Source organism: Natator depressus, chromosome 11 (assembly GCF_965152275.1).
Source record: "Natator depressus isolate rNatDep1 chromosome 11, rNatDep2.hap1, whole genome shotgun sequence".
In the NCBI taxonomy this organism is placed as follows: Eukaryota; Metazoa; Chordata; order Testudines; family Cheloniidae; genus Natator; species Natator depressus.
In genome coordinates, this window is record NC_134244.1 from 29170050 (window position 1) to 29184038 (window position 13989).

General features: G+C 39.1%; 1 protein-coding gene across 4 annotated transcripts in view; it reads left to right on the top strand.

The window, feature by feature from the left end:
- Positions 1-13989, top strand: part of GALNT13 (polypeptide N-acetylgalactosaminyltransferase 13) — a 415890-nt gene that overhangs the window by 341554 nt on the left and 60347 nt on the right. For all 4 annotated transcript variants that reach the window (XM_074967361.1, XM_074967360.1, XM_074967359.1 and 1 more), the window contains one exon: positions 8761-8900. In XM_074967361.1, coding sequence (XP_074823462.1) covers positions 8761-8900 — 140 coding nt within the window. The remainder of the gene's footprint in view (positions 1-8760; positions 8901-13989) is intronic.

Sequence of the window (13989 nt, forward strand, 5' to 3'; positions counted from 1 at the left end):
GTGTTTATGTGACCATCGTTTATTAGCACTGTAGTGTCCAGGAAGTGGATCTCTTGTATGGACTGGACCAGGCTGAGGTTGATGGTGGGATGGAAATTGTTGAAATCATGGTGGAATTCCTCTAGGGGTTCTTTTCAATGGGTCCAGATGATGAAGATGTCATCAATATAGCGCAAGTAGAGTAGGGGCGTTAGGGGACGAGAGCTGAGGAAGCGTTGTTCTAAGTCAGCCATAAAAATGTTGGCATACTGTGGGGCCATGCGGGTACCCGTAGCAGTGCTGCTGATTTGAAGGTATACATTGTCCCCAAATGTAAAATAGTTATGGGTAAGGACAAAGTCACAAAGTTCAGCCACCAGGTTAGCCGTGACATTATCGGGGATAGTGTTCTTGATGGCTTGTAGTCCATCTTTGTGTGGAATGTTGGTGTAGAGGGCTTCTACATCCATAGTGGCCAGGATGGTGTTATCAGAAAGATCACCGATGGATTGTAGTTTCCTCAGGAAGTCAGTGGTGTCTTGAAGGTAGCTGGGAGTGCTGATAGCGTAGGGCCTGAGGAGGGAGTCTACATAGCCAAACAATCCTGGTGTCAGGGTGCCAATGCCTGAGATGATGGGGCGCCCAGGATTTCCAGGTTTATGGATCTTGGATAGTAGATAGAATATCCCAGGTCGGGGTTCCAGGGGTGTGTCTGTGTGGATTTGATCTTGTGCTTTTTCAGGGAGTTTCTTGAGCAAATGCTGTAGTTTCTTTTGGTAACTCTCAGTGGGATCAGAGGGTAATGGCTTGTAGAAAGTGGTGTTGGAGAGCTGCCGAGCAGCCTCTTGTTCATATTCTGACCTATTCATGATGGCAACAGCACCTCCTTTGTCAGCCTTTTTGATTATGATGTCAGAGTTGTTTCTGAGGCTGTAGTTGGCATTGTGTTCTGCGCGGCTGAGGTTGTGGGGCAAGTGATGCTGCTTTTCCACAATTTCAGCCCGTGCATGTCGGCAGAAGCACTCTATGTAGAAGTCCAGTCTGCTCTCTCGACCTTCAGGAGGAGTCCACCTAGAATCCTTCTTTTTGTAGTGTTGGTAGGAAGGTCTCTGTGGATTAGTATGTTGTTCAGAGGTGTGTTGGAAATATTCCTTGAGTCGGAGGCGTCGAAAGTAGGATTCTAGGTCACCACAGAACTGTATCATGTTTATGGAGGTGGAGGGGCAGAAGGAGAGGCCCCGAGATAGGACAGCTGCTTCTGCTGGGCTAAGAGTATAGTTGGATTGGTTAACAATATTGCTTGATTATCATACACATTGTAAGGAGAGTGATCACTTTCGATAAGCTATTACCAGCAGGAGAGTGGGGTGGGGGAAGAGAAAACCTTTTGTAGTGATAAACACCCATTTTTTCATGGTCTGTGTGTATAAAAACATCTTCTGTATTTTCCACAGTATGCATCCGATGAAGTGAGCTGTAGCTCACTAAAGCTTATGCTCAAATAAATTGGTTAGTCTCTAAGGTGCCACAAGTACTCCTTTTCTTTTTGCGAATACAGACTAACACGGCTGTTACTCTGAAACAGGTTACAATAGAGCTTAGAGCAGTATAACTAGGACAGAAGTGTTTAACTTTTTGTACTTCTCATTTTTGTATTATTCTGTTTGAAAATTTCCTAGGTGGCAATTCTGACTTGTTGACTGCCTGCCTGGTATTTCATAAAACAAAGTATTAAATAACAACCAGAATGCTAAACTTCTTCAGTACTCTTTTTTCAAATACAGCAGAATCAGCAGTTATTAGGATATCCTGATGGATGGCATATTGTCCCAGTTAAGCGGCTGCTTCTATTGAGAGAAGAGACCTTTCCTTAAAAAACAAGAATCTGAAAACACTTTCAATAATATAAAATACCCTATGGACTAGAAATAAAGTAAAAACAGCATTTGCCATATTTAATCATTATTTGATTTGTCTTTAATCTTTTGGACCATTCCTGTTAGCTCCCTATGTACTATGTTTGGAGTTCTGCATGTGGATTGCTTGAAGGATTGGGTTCATGTAGTATTTTTTTTCCTAAATAGAAATTTGTCAACATTGACATGCTTCTACAAAGTGTTTCATTTTTGACAAATCTGCATTTTCCAACAAAAAAAATTTTCTAGACATCTCACTACCCCATGGTATCTGGAGAGTGGATGAAATTCAGACAAGGACAAAAAAAATTGAGCTAAACAAGTATAACTTGACTAGATGAGGACTCAAGTGATTATAGTAACTATTAGTATTTGAAGGCTGCAAACACCAAAGAATTGATTGTTGGGGTAGTCCAAGGGGTTCTGACTGAGAGTAAGATGATGAATCAAACTTTTGGTAGCACTGCGTGTAATTAAACAGACAAATAGTTTTCCAAGAGGTACAGTGGAAGCCCAGTCACTAGTAGCTGTCATCTAAAATTAGATAGACAAGGCGGCTGATATAATATCTTTTATTGGACCAACTTCTGTTAGCGAGAGAGAGAAGCTTTTCGAGCTACACAAGCTTTCGAGCCACAAGCTTCTTCTTTTTCTTTGTCCTGTAAAAATATTACCTCACGCTCCTTGTCTCCCTGATATCCTGGGACCAACACAGCTATAACTATACTGCATATAAAATTAGAGTAGACTCAAGAATATAGGCACTTACTTCTTCAGCATGAGCTTTAGTCAGTCATTGGGTTTTTTTTTATTTTAATTCCCGGTCTTAAAATAACTCAAATTAGACGGTGTCATTGGAATGGCCTGCATGCTTCTTCCCATTATTTCAATGCACCTTGACTGGCCCATTCTTTCCCTGAGGCCTAGAATGGGTGCCAGCAGAACTGGCAATGCCTGTCATTAGATGACTATTGTGGTCGTCTCTGACAAATTATAGGCAAACCTGCAAAAAAAGTCAACTTGATAAGGAAGTAGAAAATGAAAAGAATGTCAGCTTGTCACATTTCCCTGTGTAAAGGTTAAGATATTGGCTATATATACTCCCTCCTTTTGGTACTAAAATTATATGCCTGATGCACTTTTCTTCTCATCATGACTGGATTTTGTTCTTTTGACTAGCTGTTGAAAAGTTCTAAAGCTGAGCAGTGTGCACATTACCTCATCAGTTGTACCTTATACAGTCTCAGCATACGTTCTGGGTGGGCTTTTCCAAAGCTTCTGGGGTTGATTGACTCTTTCCCCATTGAAGGCAATGGTAGCAAGGTTGGGCCAACACTGTGTGCTTTTACAACTCCCACCCTTTGTGGAATATCTGACCGTAGAAAATGTTGATAGGGGATGAAATATTATATTGCTCCTTCCCAGTCAAGGAACAGCATACAACCACAATTGCTATCCTAAGACCCATGTTTAGGACTCTTCCATCTTCCCCATTTGTACCCGGGCATATCAAAGGAATGGCATACTTTATTTCCAAAAAGAAGTTTCCAATACGTGTTTGCTTAACATCCCCTGCTAGCCAATTAATAGCATACACAGCCCGCTCTTATAGCAAGAGATGTGCAGTTAACTTTTTAAAATCAAATTTCAATCAGAAAACATTTATACTTCCTTTTCCAATTTGTATTACATAGTTTGTCAATAGTCAGCATCAAATGTGTTTCTTATTGAGATTGACTGATTGTCAGGAAGCTTATTCCGTGAAACATATATGAATGTTACAGTGTGGATTTCTTTCTAGTAACCATGTGAGAACATGTAAAGGCTACAGTAATTGCCCGTCTGCTCTGGGTAGTGTCACTTCTGCAGTTGCATTATAGTTAGGAAATTAAATGCAACTGGGCAATACATTGGCAGTTACAATAGCATATACTATTGTACAGCTATTTAAAAATGAAGATTCAGATTGTTGTGTTGCAAACAAAATAATCGGTTCAAGTGGCTAATGCCTCATTTTTCAACGTTAGTCTGCAATGTGGTAAACTAATTGAAATAAAACAGTTTATTTAAATAAGGGAGCAGTAATCACAGGCTGTAGAAACACTTGCAAGCCTTGAAATTCCTTGTTTGTGAAGTCATAACTCAGATTTGGGGCCATATTTTGCTCTCAGATGTGGACTTCTCTCTTACTGACCTTAATGTGCATGCTATCAAGGGCAGAATTTGGCCCATAATATATATTTGTTTGCTTTGACTGCAGACATTTATGTGGTTTCTTCCATGCTGTCTCCTACATATGGAACACTCACCTGTATCTGGTTCACAAGACTACCGCCTTCTCATTCAGACCCTTCCTGTACATGTTCATCTACCATGATATCCACAAGAAATCAATAGACTAAATATTGCGAAGTTGTGAGATAGTTGGAGACAGTCTATATATTCCTTTAATTTGAATGGGAATCTACTAGTAGGATGTAGCCAGCCACCATCTGGCCTCCTTACTTGTTTGGATTTCCCCCTGTCCCTTCATCTGTTTTGTGTTTTGAGTGCATCAGTTCTCAAACTGAGCTGTGGATCCTTTGTTGAAGGTCTGCAGAGTATTGCATGCTCTTGTGCTGCTCACTATAGCTCATTTGAAATGCGTTGAGTTCTTATCTATTAATGCCCTTACATATAATTAATTACTGACATTGCCAGATGGATGCTATCTCATGGTCAATAGGAAGGAAGGTATCCATGAGGCAGTCTGCCTATTGAGTTGTATCCCACACTGTAAAGAAGTTTGAGAACCTCTGTTTTAGGTCCCAATCATACAATCTGATCTGCATGGGAGGACCCCTACGGCCATGCACAACCCTCTTGAAGTCAATATAACCACGGTGGCAAAAAAACAAACCTATATCCATGTATAAGTGACCAGAGATTGTCCCATTCTATTGGACATAGATTTGGCTACATGACCTGTACGTTTGAGTATTCCAACCCATTCATTATCTCTAGGAATGAAGCAGCACACCCTGAAAAGCACCAACTGGTAGAGAATTCAGTAATCCAGTTTAGCAACATGGGTTGCTATGAACACATCTCAGCCAATCAATGCTCTCTGCACTGGGTTCCTCTTGCATAGAGAGGCCTTTGGAAGGTCTCAGTCCTAACATTCGAAGCCATCCATGGAACTGGCCCTAGGTATCTGAGGGAGTGCCTCTCCCTCCTCAGTTATGACTACTCACACCAGGTGATTCCATTGGAACCATGAAAGTGTTGACCAGAAGAGCAAGGCTCATTAGTGGAGGATAAAGGAGCTGGCCCTGGACTATAGAACTTACTCACACAACAGATAAGTCGAGAATGAAAACGGGCCTTAGTACTTTCCGAACAAAATGCTAAACTTATTTCTTTAATTTTCAAATATACATGCAAAAATGAGGTAATTATCACTTTGAACAGCTGTTAAATTTTGACAGTAAATAAAATAACAAATAGAAACATTTATTCATTCAAGTCTGAACCTCACAAAATATCTTATCTTTTTATTCCAAATAAAGGTGAGCCATAAAGTCAGTTAGAATGTTATTTCTCAGATAAGATGAGACAGAGTAGTAGTAATTTTCCACTGTCACATTAGGTATTTTTTATTTCATTCGTTCATGATTAGGCTTTCTCTTTGTATTAACAAATAGGAAAGCTGATGAAATGCAAACTCAGCAAGATTATTTTTATATAAACTGAAAATTACCATTGGTATGTATCATTAATATGATCAGATAACTGTCAAGAAAATTTTCGTAGCTGTGAAACACACTTTTGTTAGTGAAACTCAAAAGATAAAAAATTAGATGGCTAATATATTGTCAGAATTCATTTTTCTGGGTTTATACAGTTTGTCTTCATTTTAAGAAATTATCCAAAACTTTTTTTGAACAACTAAACTCTTTTAAGCCAGAGCTCTATTGCAAATATTTTCCACTGCAGCCTCCAGACATCTCTATCCTTAGGAAAACCTGATCTAGACTGTGACTGAGAGGCAAATGTATCTTGTAGTGGATTATAACCTTTATTTATCTTCTGCTAATTACCCCCAGACCGAGGACCCATTCTCTTTTTCCAAATGCAAAGAGACTTGCCTGTCAACCGCATCTCCTTGTGCTTTATCAAGTTTGGAACTAAAGCTTCTGCACAGAAAGGCACCCTACATAGTTTTTGACAAGTAGAAAGGTAGTTTGTGCATGGTTACAGCATATTTTTGGCAGTCATTTTTTCTCATTAACTGCTAGAAATAGAGAGCAATGCTTTATACCATTTGAAAGCTGGAGTTACAAGCTTTTGTATGGTCTACACCACTGATTCTGTGTTTAATAGCTCTCAAGATAACAAGTACTAAAGGCATGTCAAAATCAAAGGGGAAAGACAAAGGTAATTAGAATGTTGTGAGTTTAAAATCGATTATCTCATGAAACTCTAAACGTAAAAAAAAAATAGCTATCAACCATTCTAAAGCTGGGAGCCTCAGGAAACAGTATAGCTGTTTAGCAGCAGCGGAACAAATTCTGCTCTCAGTTTCACTGAATAATTACATTGATCTTAGCGTCATAAAAATGCAGAGCTAGAAGGGACCTCAAGAAGTCATCTAGTTCATCTCCCAATGCTGAGGCAAGATTAAGTATACCTAGACCATCCCTGACCATTGTCTGTCTAACCAGTCTTAAAACGTCCCAATGACGGGGACTCCACAGCATCCCTACATAACATGTTCCAGAGATTACCTGTCCTTACACAGAGAGAGGTTTTTTTTCTAATATCTACCCAGATCTCCCTTACTGCCAACTAAGCCAATTACTACTACTTCTACCCTCTGTGGACATAGAGGCCAATTGATCACAATCCTCTTTATAACAACTTTTTACATATTGGAAGGCTGTATCAGGTTCCTCTTCAGCCTTTTGTTCTCTAGACTAAATATGAAATTTTTTTTGGCCTTTCCTCACAGGTCATGTCTTCTAAACCTCTTATTTTTGTTGCTGTCCTCTGTACTCTCTGTTTGTCCACATCTTTCTTAAACTGTACCACCCAAAACTGGACGCAGGTCTCTGGCTGAGGTCTCACCAGTGCCAAATAGAGTGGAACAATTGTCTCCCGCCTCTTGCATATGACACTCCTGTTAATACTACCCTATATTGACATTTGCCTTTTTTGCAGTAGCATTACATTAGTGGCTCATATTCAATTTGTGATCCATTATAACCCCTAGATGTTTCTCTGCAGTACTGCTGCCTAGCCAGTTATTCCCCATTTCGTGTTTGTGCATTTGATTTTTTTCCTTCCTAAGTGTAGTACATTGCACTTGTCTTTATTGAATTTCATCTTATTGATTTCACGTTATCCTGTAGTAAATGAATCAATTGAATTTCTTTGGATTTACATAGATGTAACAGAGAGAAGAAATTGGGACCTGTATATTTTCCAGAGAACCTGTCAATATATGGGTCCATTCTTTTCTTTCCAGAGAAGCCCTTTAGAAACAGTCAAACACAAAGGGAGAGGGGAGAATGAATAATAACAACCAGATTTAGATTGCAAACATAAAAGTGTAAAATTTAAGAAGTAGAAATGTTAATTTATCCCACAACCATTGAAATCACTTTCTTGTGTTATAACTTCTGTGAATGACAATAGCAATGTCAAATCCTATAACCAGAAAAATGGAAATAAGATGCAAATTAGATTGCTGAGAACATGACTTTCTGAGCATATATTGACTATAAGCAGAAAGAAAGATCATAGAGTAGAAAAGCAGATTGTATAGTGATTGTGTTTATTTTAATGAACAGATATTAGCACTTGACTGTGCCTTTAGGCTCATCCGTGAGTAAGGGGCAATGTGTACACTGCACCATGCCACAGTAGCACCAGGAGGCATTGTGCCTCTGGGACACCTCTTTAAGGCACAATCTCCTCCTTCTTTCTCTTGTTCCAAGGGGTAGTAATTTGCTGTTGGTTTATAACAAGAGCAAATTATGAGACTATCTGCACCAGCTTGTGCTGGTTGTTATGTTGCAGGTGTGGAGCATTAGTTCTCCGTGCCTCATGGGCTGCATGCACCCATAGAGTAAAGGGAAAGAAAGGCAGGATTTTCTCCCATAGAAATAACAAAATTGATTGAAAAAAGCAGCACTGTTACTTCCATACTTGTAATAAGACAGTAGGTTCTTTATGACAGTTGGTCAACTTTTTAAAGACAATGAACTAATTTTTGAGGGTTTGATAAAATAATCCATCTTCCTTTCAAGTTATTTTTCTCAAAACAATTAGTTAAATTTTAAAACCCCAGCAAGATGCCTTTTAAATCTGTACTTAAAAATTAGATGGCTATTTTTTTCTTTCTTTCGTAGAAAATCACAGCACATAGAACCACTGGTAAACTAAAGCAAAAGAAAACCGTGTGAATCATAGCACTTAAAATAATCTGCATTGAAATCTTTTTATATAAAATGAAGCTGGATAAATTGATATTGATTTCAGTCATTTAGGTTAGTTCAAATTTAATTTTGATTCTGAGATAGTAAATTAATAATATTTCATGCCATATGTAATTAACTATCCAACATGGGAACCAAGACATTTGTATGGCTATACTTTTCCATATTAGCAAATTACAAATAGAACAAATATTGTTTTTATTAGCCTTTAATTTCCTAAGGTGGATGGCAGCAAAAATATCAGTGTTGTAACAGCTGCTACATGCAATTGTATCTTGTCGATCTATAATTATAGGAATTAGAAAATGATAAAATGATCAGTGACATTTTTGTGTAGCTGTATAGAATACTATACATTGATTATGTATTTCTCTGAAAAATTCCAGGTGTTGTCAAAGTGGATTACGGTGATGTGTCAGTCAGAAAAGCACTAAGAGAAAATCTGAAGTGTAAACCCTTTTCATGGTACCTAGAAAACATCTATCCAGACTCCCAGATTCCAAGACGCTATTATTCACTTGGTGAGGTATGAATTATTTCTTTTGGTTAAGTTAAAATACATTGTGAATATGGGGGCATTGCTAAATAGCTAGAATTTCTGTAGCATTCTCAATTAAATGCTTTGAAATGTTCCCCACACCCGATCTTTTTATTTTAAACATATTGCTGCTTTTCTTTTGCATGCTTCATAAGGGGATGCCTCTTCATAAATGTTCAGACCTAAAGGTTTATATTTTTAACTGCATGGCATGTTGGAAAAATAATGCTTGTGACTAATACTTTTAAAATGAAAATAATGTGCATTAGTCGGAGAAAATGCTTTCCAGTAGCATTTATGTGATTATGGATAGAGTAATATAAGTGAGGTCATTTTTGACAAATCGGTTTATTCGTTTATGCCCTGTCATCTGGTGGTGTAGTTTACAGGTGAGTATCACAAACATTCCTAACAAACAGCAGATTTTAATGCAACAAAGCGCAGAGACCTCTTTAAATGTCAGATAATTTACTATTTGAAATATTATTTTATGTTTTTATCTGAGCTGAGTTTTAAAAGCTCTAAATACTTGTACAAAAAGATAACTACTGGTAGAACAGCAATCAAAAGGGTTTGTGTTTTTCTTACATTCAGCAAAGTAACCTCTACATTGTAAGAATTTGGAATTGCTATGCAAAGTAAAATCCACAGTAAGCTTTTTAGTCTAACTACTTAAAAAGTAAGTCAAACATGGTGTTAAAGAGAATGTACTTAATAAGCATGAAATAATAGGGTTTTGGAAGAGAATGTCAGAATGGTAAACCTGGGTATGTAAAATTATAAAATAGTCATTAAAAACACCATATTTTCATCAATATGGCCTCGGTTTCTATGGAAACGGGAACAAAAACTCAGGCAGCATCTGTGAACTAAAACTCTTGCTTGTCAATTTCAGCTGCTGGCTGCCTGCTGAGCAGCAAAGGTGGATTTTTCCACCTATAGATAATAATACTGTAAATTTGAATAAAGCAGAAGTGAGAGAGACACAGGACAGTATATGTCTATTACTTAATGGGGAAGGAGAGAAAATAATGGATGAAACAGACAAAGCTGATGTGTTGAATGCCTTTTTGGTTTCAAAAAAAAAAAGAAAGAAAAGGAGGACTTGTGGCACCTTAGAGACTAACAAATTTATTCGAGCATAAGCTTTCGTGAGCTACAGCTCACTTCACTGGATGCATTCAGTGGAAAATACAGTGGGGAGATTATATACACAGAGAACATGAAACAATGGCTGTTACCATACACACTGTAATGAGAATGATCAGGTAAGGTGAGCTATTACGAGCGGGAGGCGGGGGCGGAACCTTTTGTAGTGATAATCAAGGTGGGCCATTTCCAGCACCTAACAAGAACATCTGAGAAACGGGGAGGGGTGGGAAATAAACATGGGGAACTAGTTTTACTTTGTGTAATGACCCATCCACTCCCAGTCTTTATTCAAGCCTAAGTTAATTGTATCCAGTTTGCAAATTAATTCCAATTCAGCAGTCTCTCGTTGGAGTCTGTTTTTGAAGTTTTTTTGTTGAAGAATTGCTACTTTTAGGTCTGTAATCGAGTGACCAAAGAGATTGAAGTGTTCTCCGACTTGTTTTTGAATGTTATAATTCTTGACGTCTGATTTGTGTCCATTTATTCTTTTACGTAGAGACTGTCCAGTTTGGCCAATATACATGGCAGAGGGGCATTGCTGGCACATGATGGCATATATCACATTGGTAGATGTGCAGGTGAACGAGCCTCTGATAGTGTGGCTGATGTGATTAGGCCCTATGATGGTGTCCCCTGAATAGGTATGTGGGCACAGTTGGCAACGGGCTTTGTTGCAAGGATAGGTTCCTGGGTTAGTGGTTCTGGTGTGTGGTTGCTGGTGAATATTTGCTTCAGGTTGGGGGGCTGTCTATAAGCAAGGACTGGCCTATCTCCCAAGATCTGTGAGAGTGATGGGTCGTCCTTCAGGATAGGTTGTAGATCCTTGATGAGGTTTTAGTTGGGGGCTGAAGGTGACGGCTAGTGGCGTTCTGTTATTTTCTTTGTTGGGCCTGTCCTGTAGTAGGTGACTTCTGGGTCCTCTTCTGGCTCTGTCCATCTGTTTCTTCACTTCAGCAGGTGGGTATTGTAGTTGTAAGGATGCTTGATCGAGATCTTGTAGGCATTTGTCTCTGTCTGAGGGGTTGGAGCAAATGAGGTTGTATCGCAGAGCTTGGCTGTAGACAATGGATCGTGTGGTGTGGTCTGGATGAAAGCTGGAGGCATGTAGGTAGGCATAGCGATCAGTAGGTTTCTGGTATAGGATAGTGGTTATGTGACTATCCTGGAAGTGGATCTCTTGTCTGGACTGGTAAAGTAAACCTCCCCTACCCCCGGCTGTTCCTCAGACATTCTTGTCAACTGCTGGAAATGGCCCCACCTTATTAGCACCGTAGTGTCCACTTTTCCCCCACCCCCCGCTCTCCTGCTGGTAATAGCTCACCTTACCTGATCCCTCTTGTTACAGTGTGTATGGTAACACCCATTGTTTCATGTTCTCTGTGTATATAAATCTTCCCACTGCATTTTCCACTGAATGCATCCGATGAAGTGAGCTGTAGCTCACGAAAGCTTATGCTCAAATAAATTTGTTCGTCTCTAAGGTGCCACAAGTACTCCTTTTCTTTTTGCGGCTGTGTCATAAATATAAAGGGAAGGGTAAACAACTTTAAAATCCCTCCTGGCCAGAGGAAAAACCCTTTCACCTGTAAAGGGTTAAGAAGCTAGGATAACCTCTCTGGCACCTGACCAAAAAGACCAATAAGGAGACAAGATACTTTCAAAGCTGGAGGGGGGGCGGGGCGGGGAGAAACAAAGGCTCTTTCTATCTGTGTGATGCTTTTCCCGGTAACAGAAAAGGAATGCAGTCTTAGAACTTAGTAAGTAATCTAGCTAGATATGCGTTAGATTCTGTTTTGTTTAAATGGCTGATAAAATAAGCTGTGCTGAATGGCATGTATATTCCTGTTTTTGTGTCTTTTGTAACTTAAGGTTTTGCCTAGAGGGATTCTCTATGTTTTGAATCTGATTACCCTGTAAGATATTTACCATCCTGATTTTACAGAGGTGATTCTTTTGCTTTTTTTCTTCAATTAAAATTCTTCTTTTAAGAACCTGATTGCTTTTTTCATTGTTCTTAAGATCCAAGGGTTTGGGTCTGTGCTCACCTATGCAAATTGCTGAGGATTTTTATCAAGCCTTCCCCAGGAAAGGGGGTGTAGGGTTTGGGGAGGATTTTTGGGGGGGAAAGACGTTTCCAAGAGGGCTCTTTCCCTGTTATATGTTTGTTAGACGCTTGGTAGTGGCAGCAATAAAGTCCAAGGGCAAAAGGTAAAATAGTTTATATCTTGGGGAAGTTTTAACCTAAGCTTGTAAAAGTAAGCTTAGGGGGTTTTCATGCAGGTCCCCACATCTGTACCCTAGAGTTCAGAGTGGGGAAGGAAACTTGACAGGCTGCTACTCTGAAACCTGTCATTTTTGGTTTCATTCATCACTAAAAATGTTAATAGTAATCAGATGCTTAACTCAATTAACAACAACAACCAGGGGGAAGGATCCCAGGCCAAAACACAGAAAGAACAAGTTAAAGGCTGTTTAGATGGGTTAGATGTATTCACATCCACAGAGCCTGATGAATTTGACCCTAGAGTACTTACAGAAATAGCTGAAGCAATCTTTGAACTATTCATTGGAGAGTATCTTTGAGAACTTGTGGAGGACAAGTGAGGCCCAACACACTGGAGAAGGGCAAACATTTCTTATCTTCAAAAGGGAAGAAAAGAAGGATCTGGGGAATTATAGACCAGTCAGCCTAACTTTGATATCTGGAAAGATACTGGAACAAATTATTAAACAATCAGTTTGTTCAAACCTGGAGGATAATTAGGTGGTAAGTAATAGTCAATATGGATTTGTCAATTAGAAATCATGCCAAATCAATCTTATTTCCTTCTTGACGAGGTAATGGATGGGGGAAGCAGTAGATTTGATATACCTGGATGTTAGTAAGCTTTTGACACATTCCCCTATGCCATTCTCGTAAACAAACTAGGAAAATATGGTCTAGATGAAATTACTCTAAGGTGGGTTCACAACTGATTGAAAGACCATTCTAAAAGAGTACTTATCAATGGTTTTCTGTTAAACTGGGAGGGCATATCAAGTGAGGTCCTGCAGGGGTCTGTCCTCGGTTGACTACTATTGAATATTTTCATTAATGACTTTGATGGAGTTGAGAGTTGTGATGCTAGGCACCCGTGTATTCACAGCATACACACTACCATAATAATAATTGTACAAATTATGCTTTGTGAGGTGTTATATGAAAGCTAACATGCTGATTATTAATATCATTGTAAAATGCATATGTTAACATTATATGTGAGTTATGAATTCCCTTAATATGATGTTACTAACTTGTTTAAGGCCAGACAGCCTAGCCTAGGTAAAACTGATAAACAGGTCTGTCCTAGACAAAGGAATATGGGTTTACCTCAATTAGCAGTAAACAAAGCCATCAAGCTAAACCAGCAGGGCCTATCCAGATCCTGAACTTGAGATGCAGATAATTAATAGGGCTTCTTCACCCCAGACAGATGCACAGGAGACTGAATCCCCCGGTGGCCTTCCTGACTTATAAGACAAAAACATCCCTTTGGGGATATAAGGAGGAGAGAGAGAGAGAGAGAACGAGAGAGACTATCTTTATCCTCCGCCTTAGGAGACAAAGAAACCAAACAATTTGATCTCTGTGATAGGTCCTAGCCAGGCTGGCCAGTAAAAGCTGGAACGGAGATGGGGATGAGAGAAACCATCTAGAACAAAGACTGTATTTTGCTAGATTAAGTTTTAGACTTTTGGATGCATGTTTTCACTTGTATTTGCTTGTGACATCTCTATCTTGATCCCTTTTACTTGGTATCACTTAATCAGGGCTCTTTTGTATACTTTTACTATAAACCAGTTCAGTGCTTTGTTTGAAGGGAAGGCTATATTTACCCCAGTTAAATTAATGAGCAGTGATGTACTGAACAGTGAACTCAACATC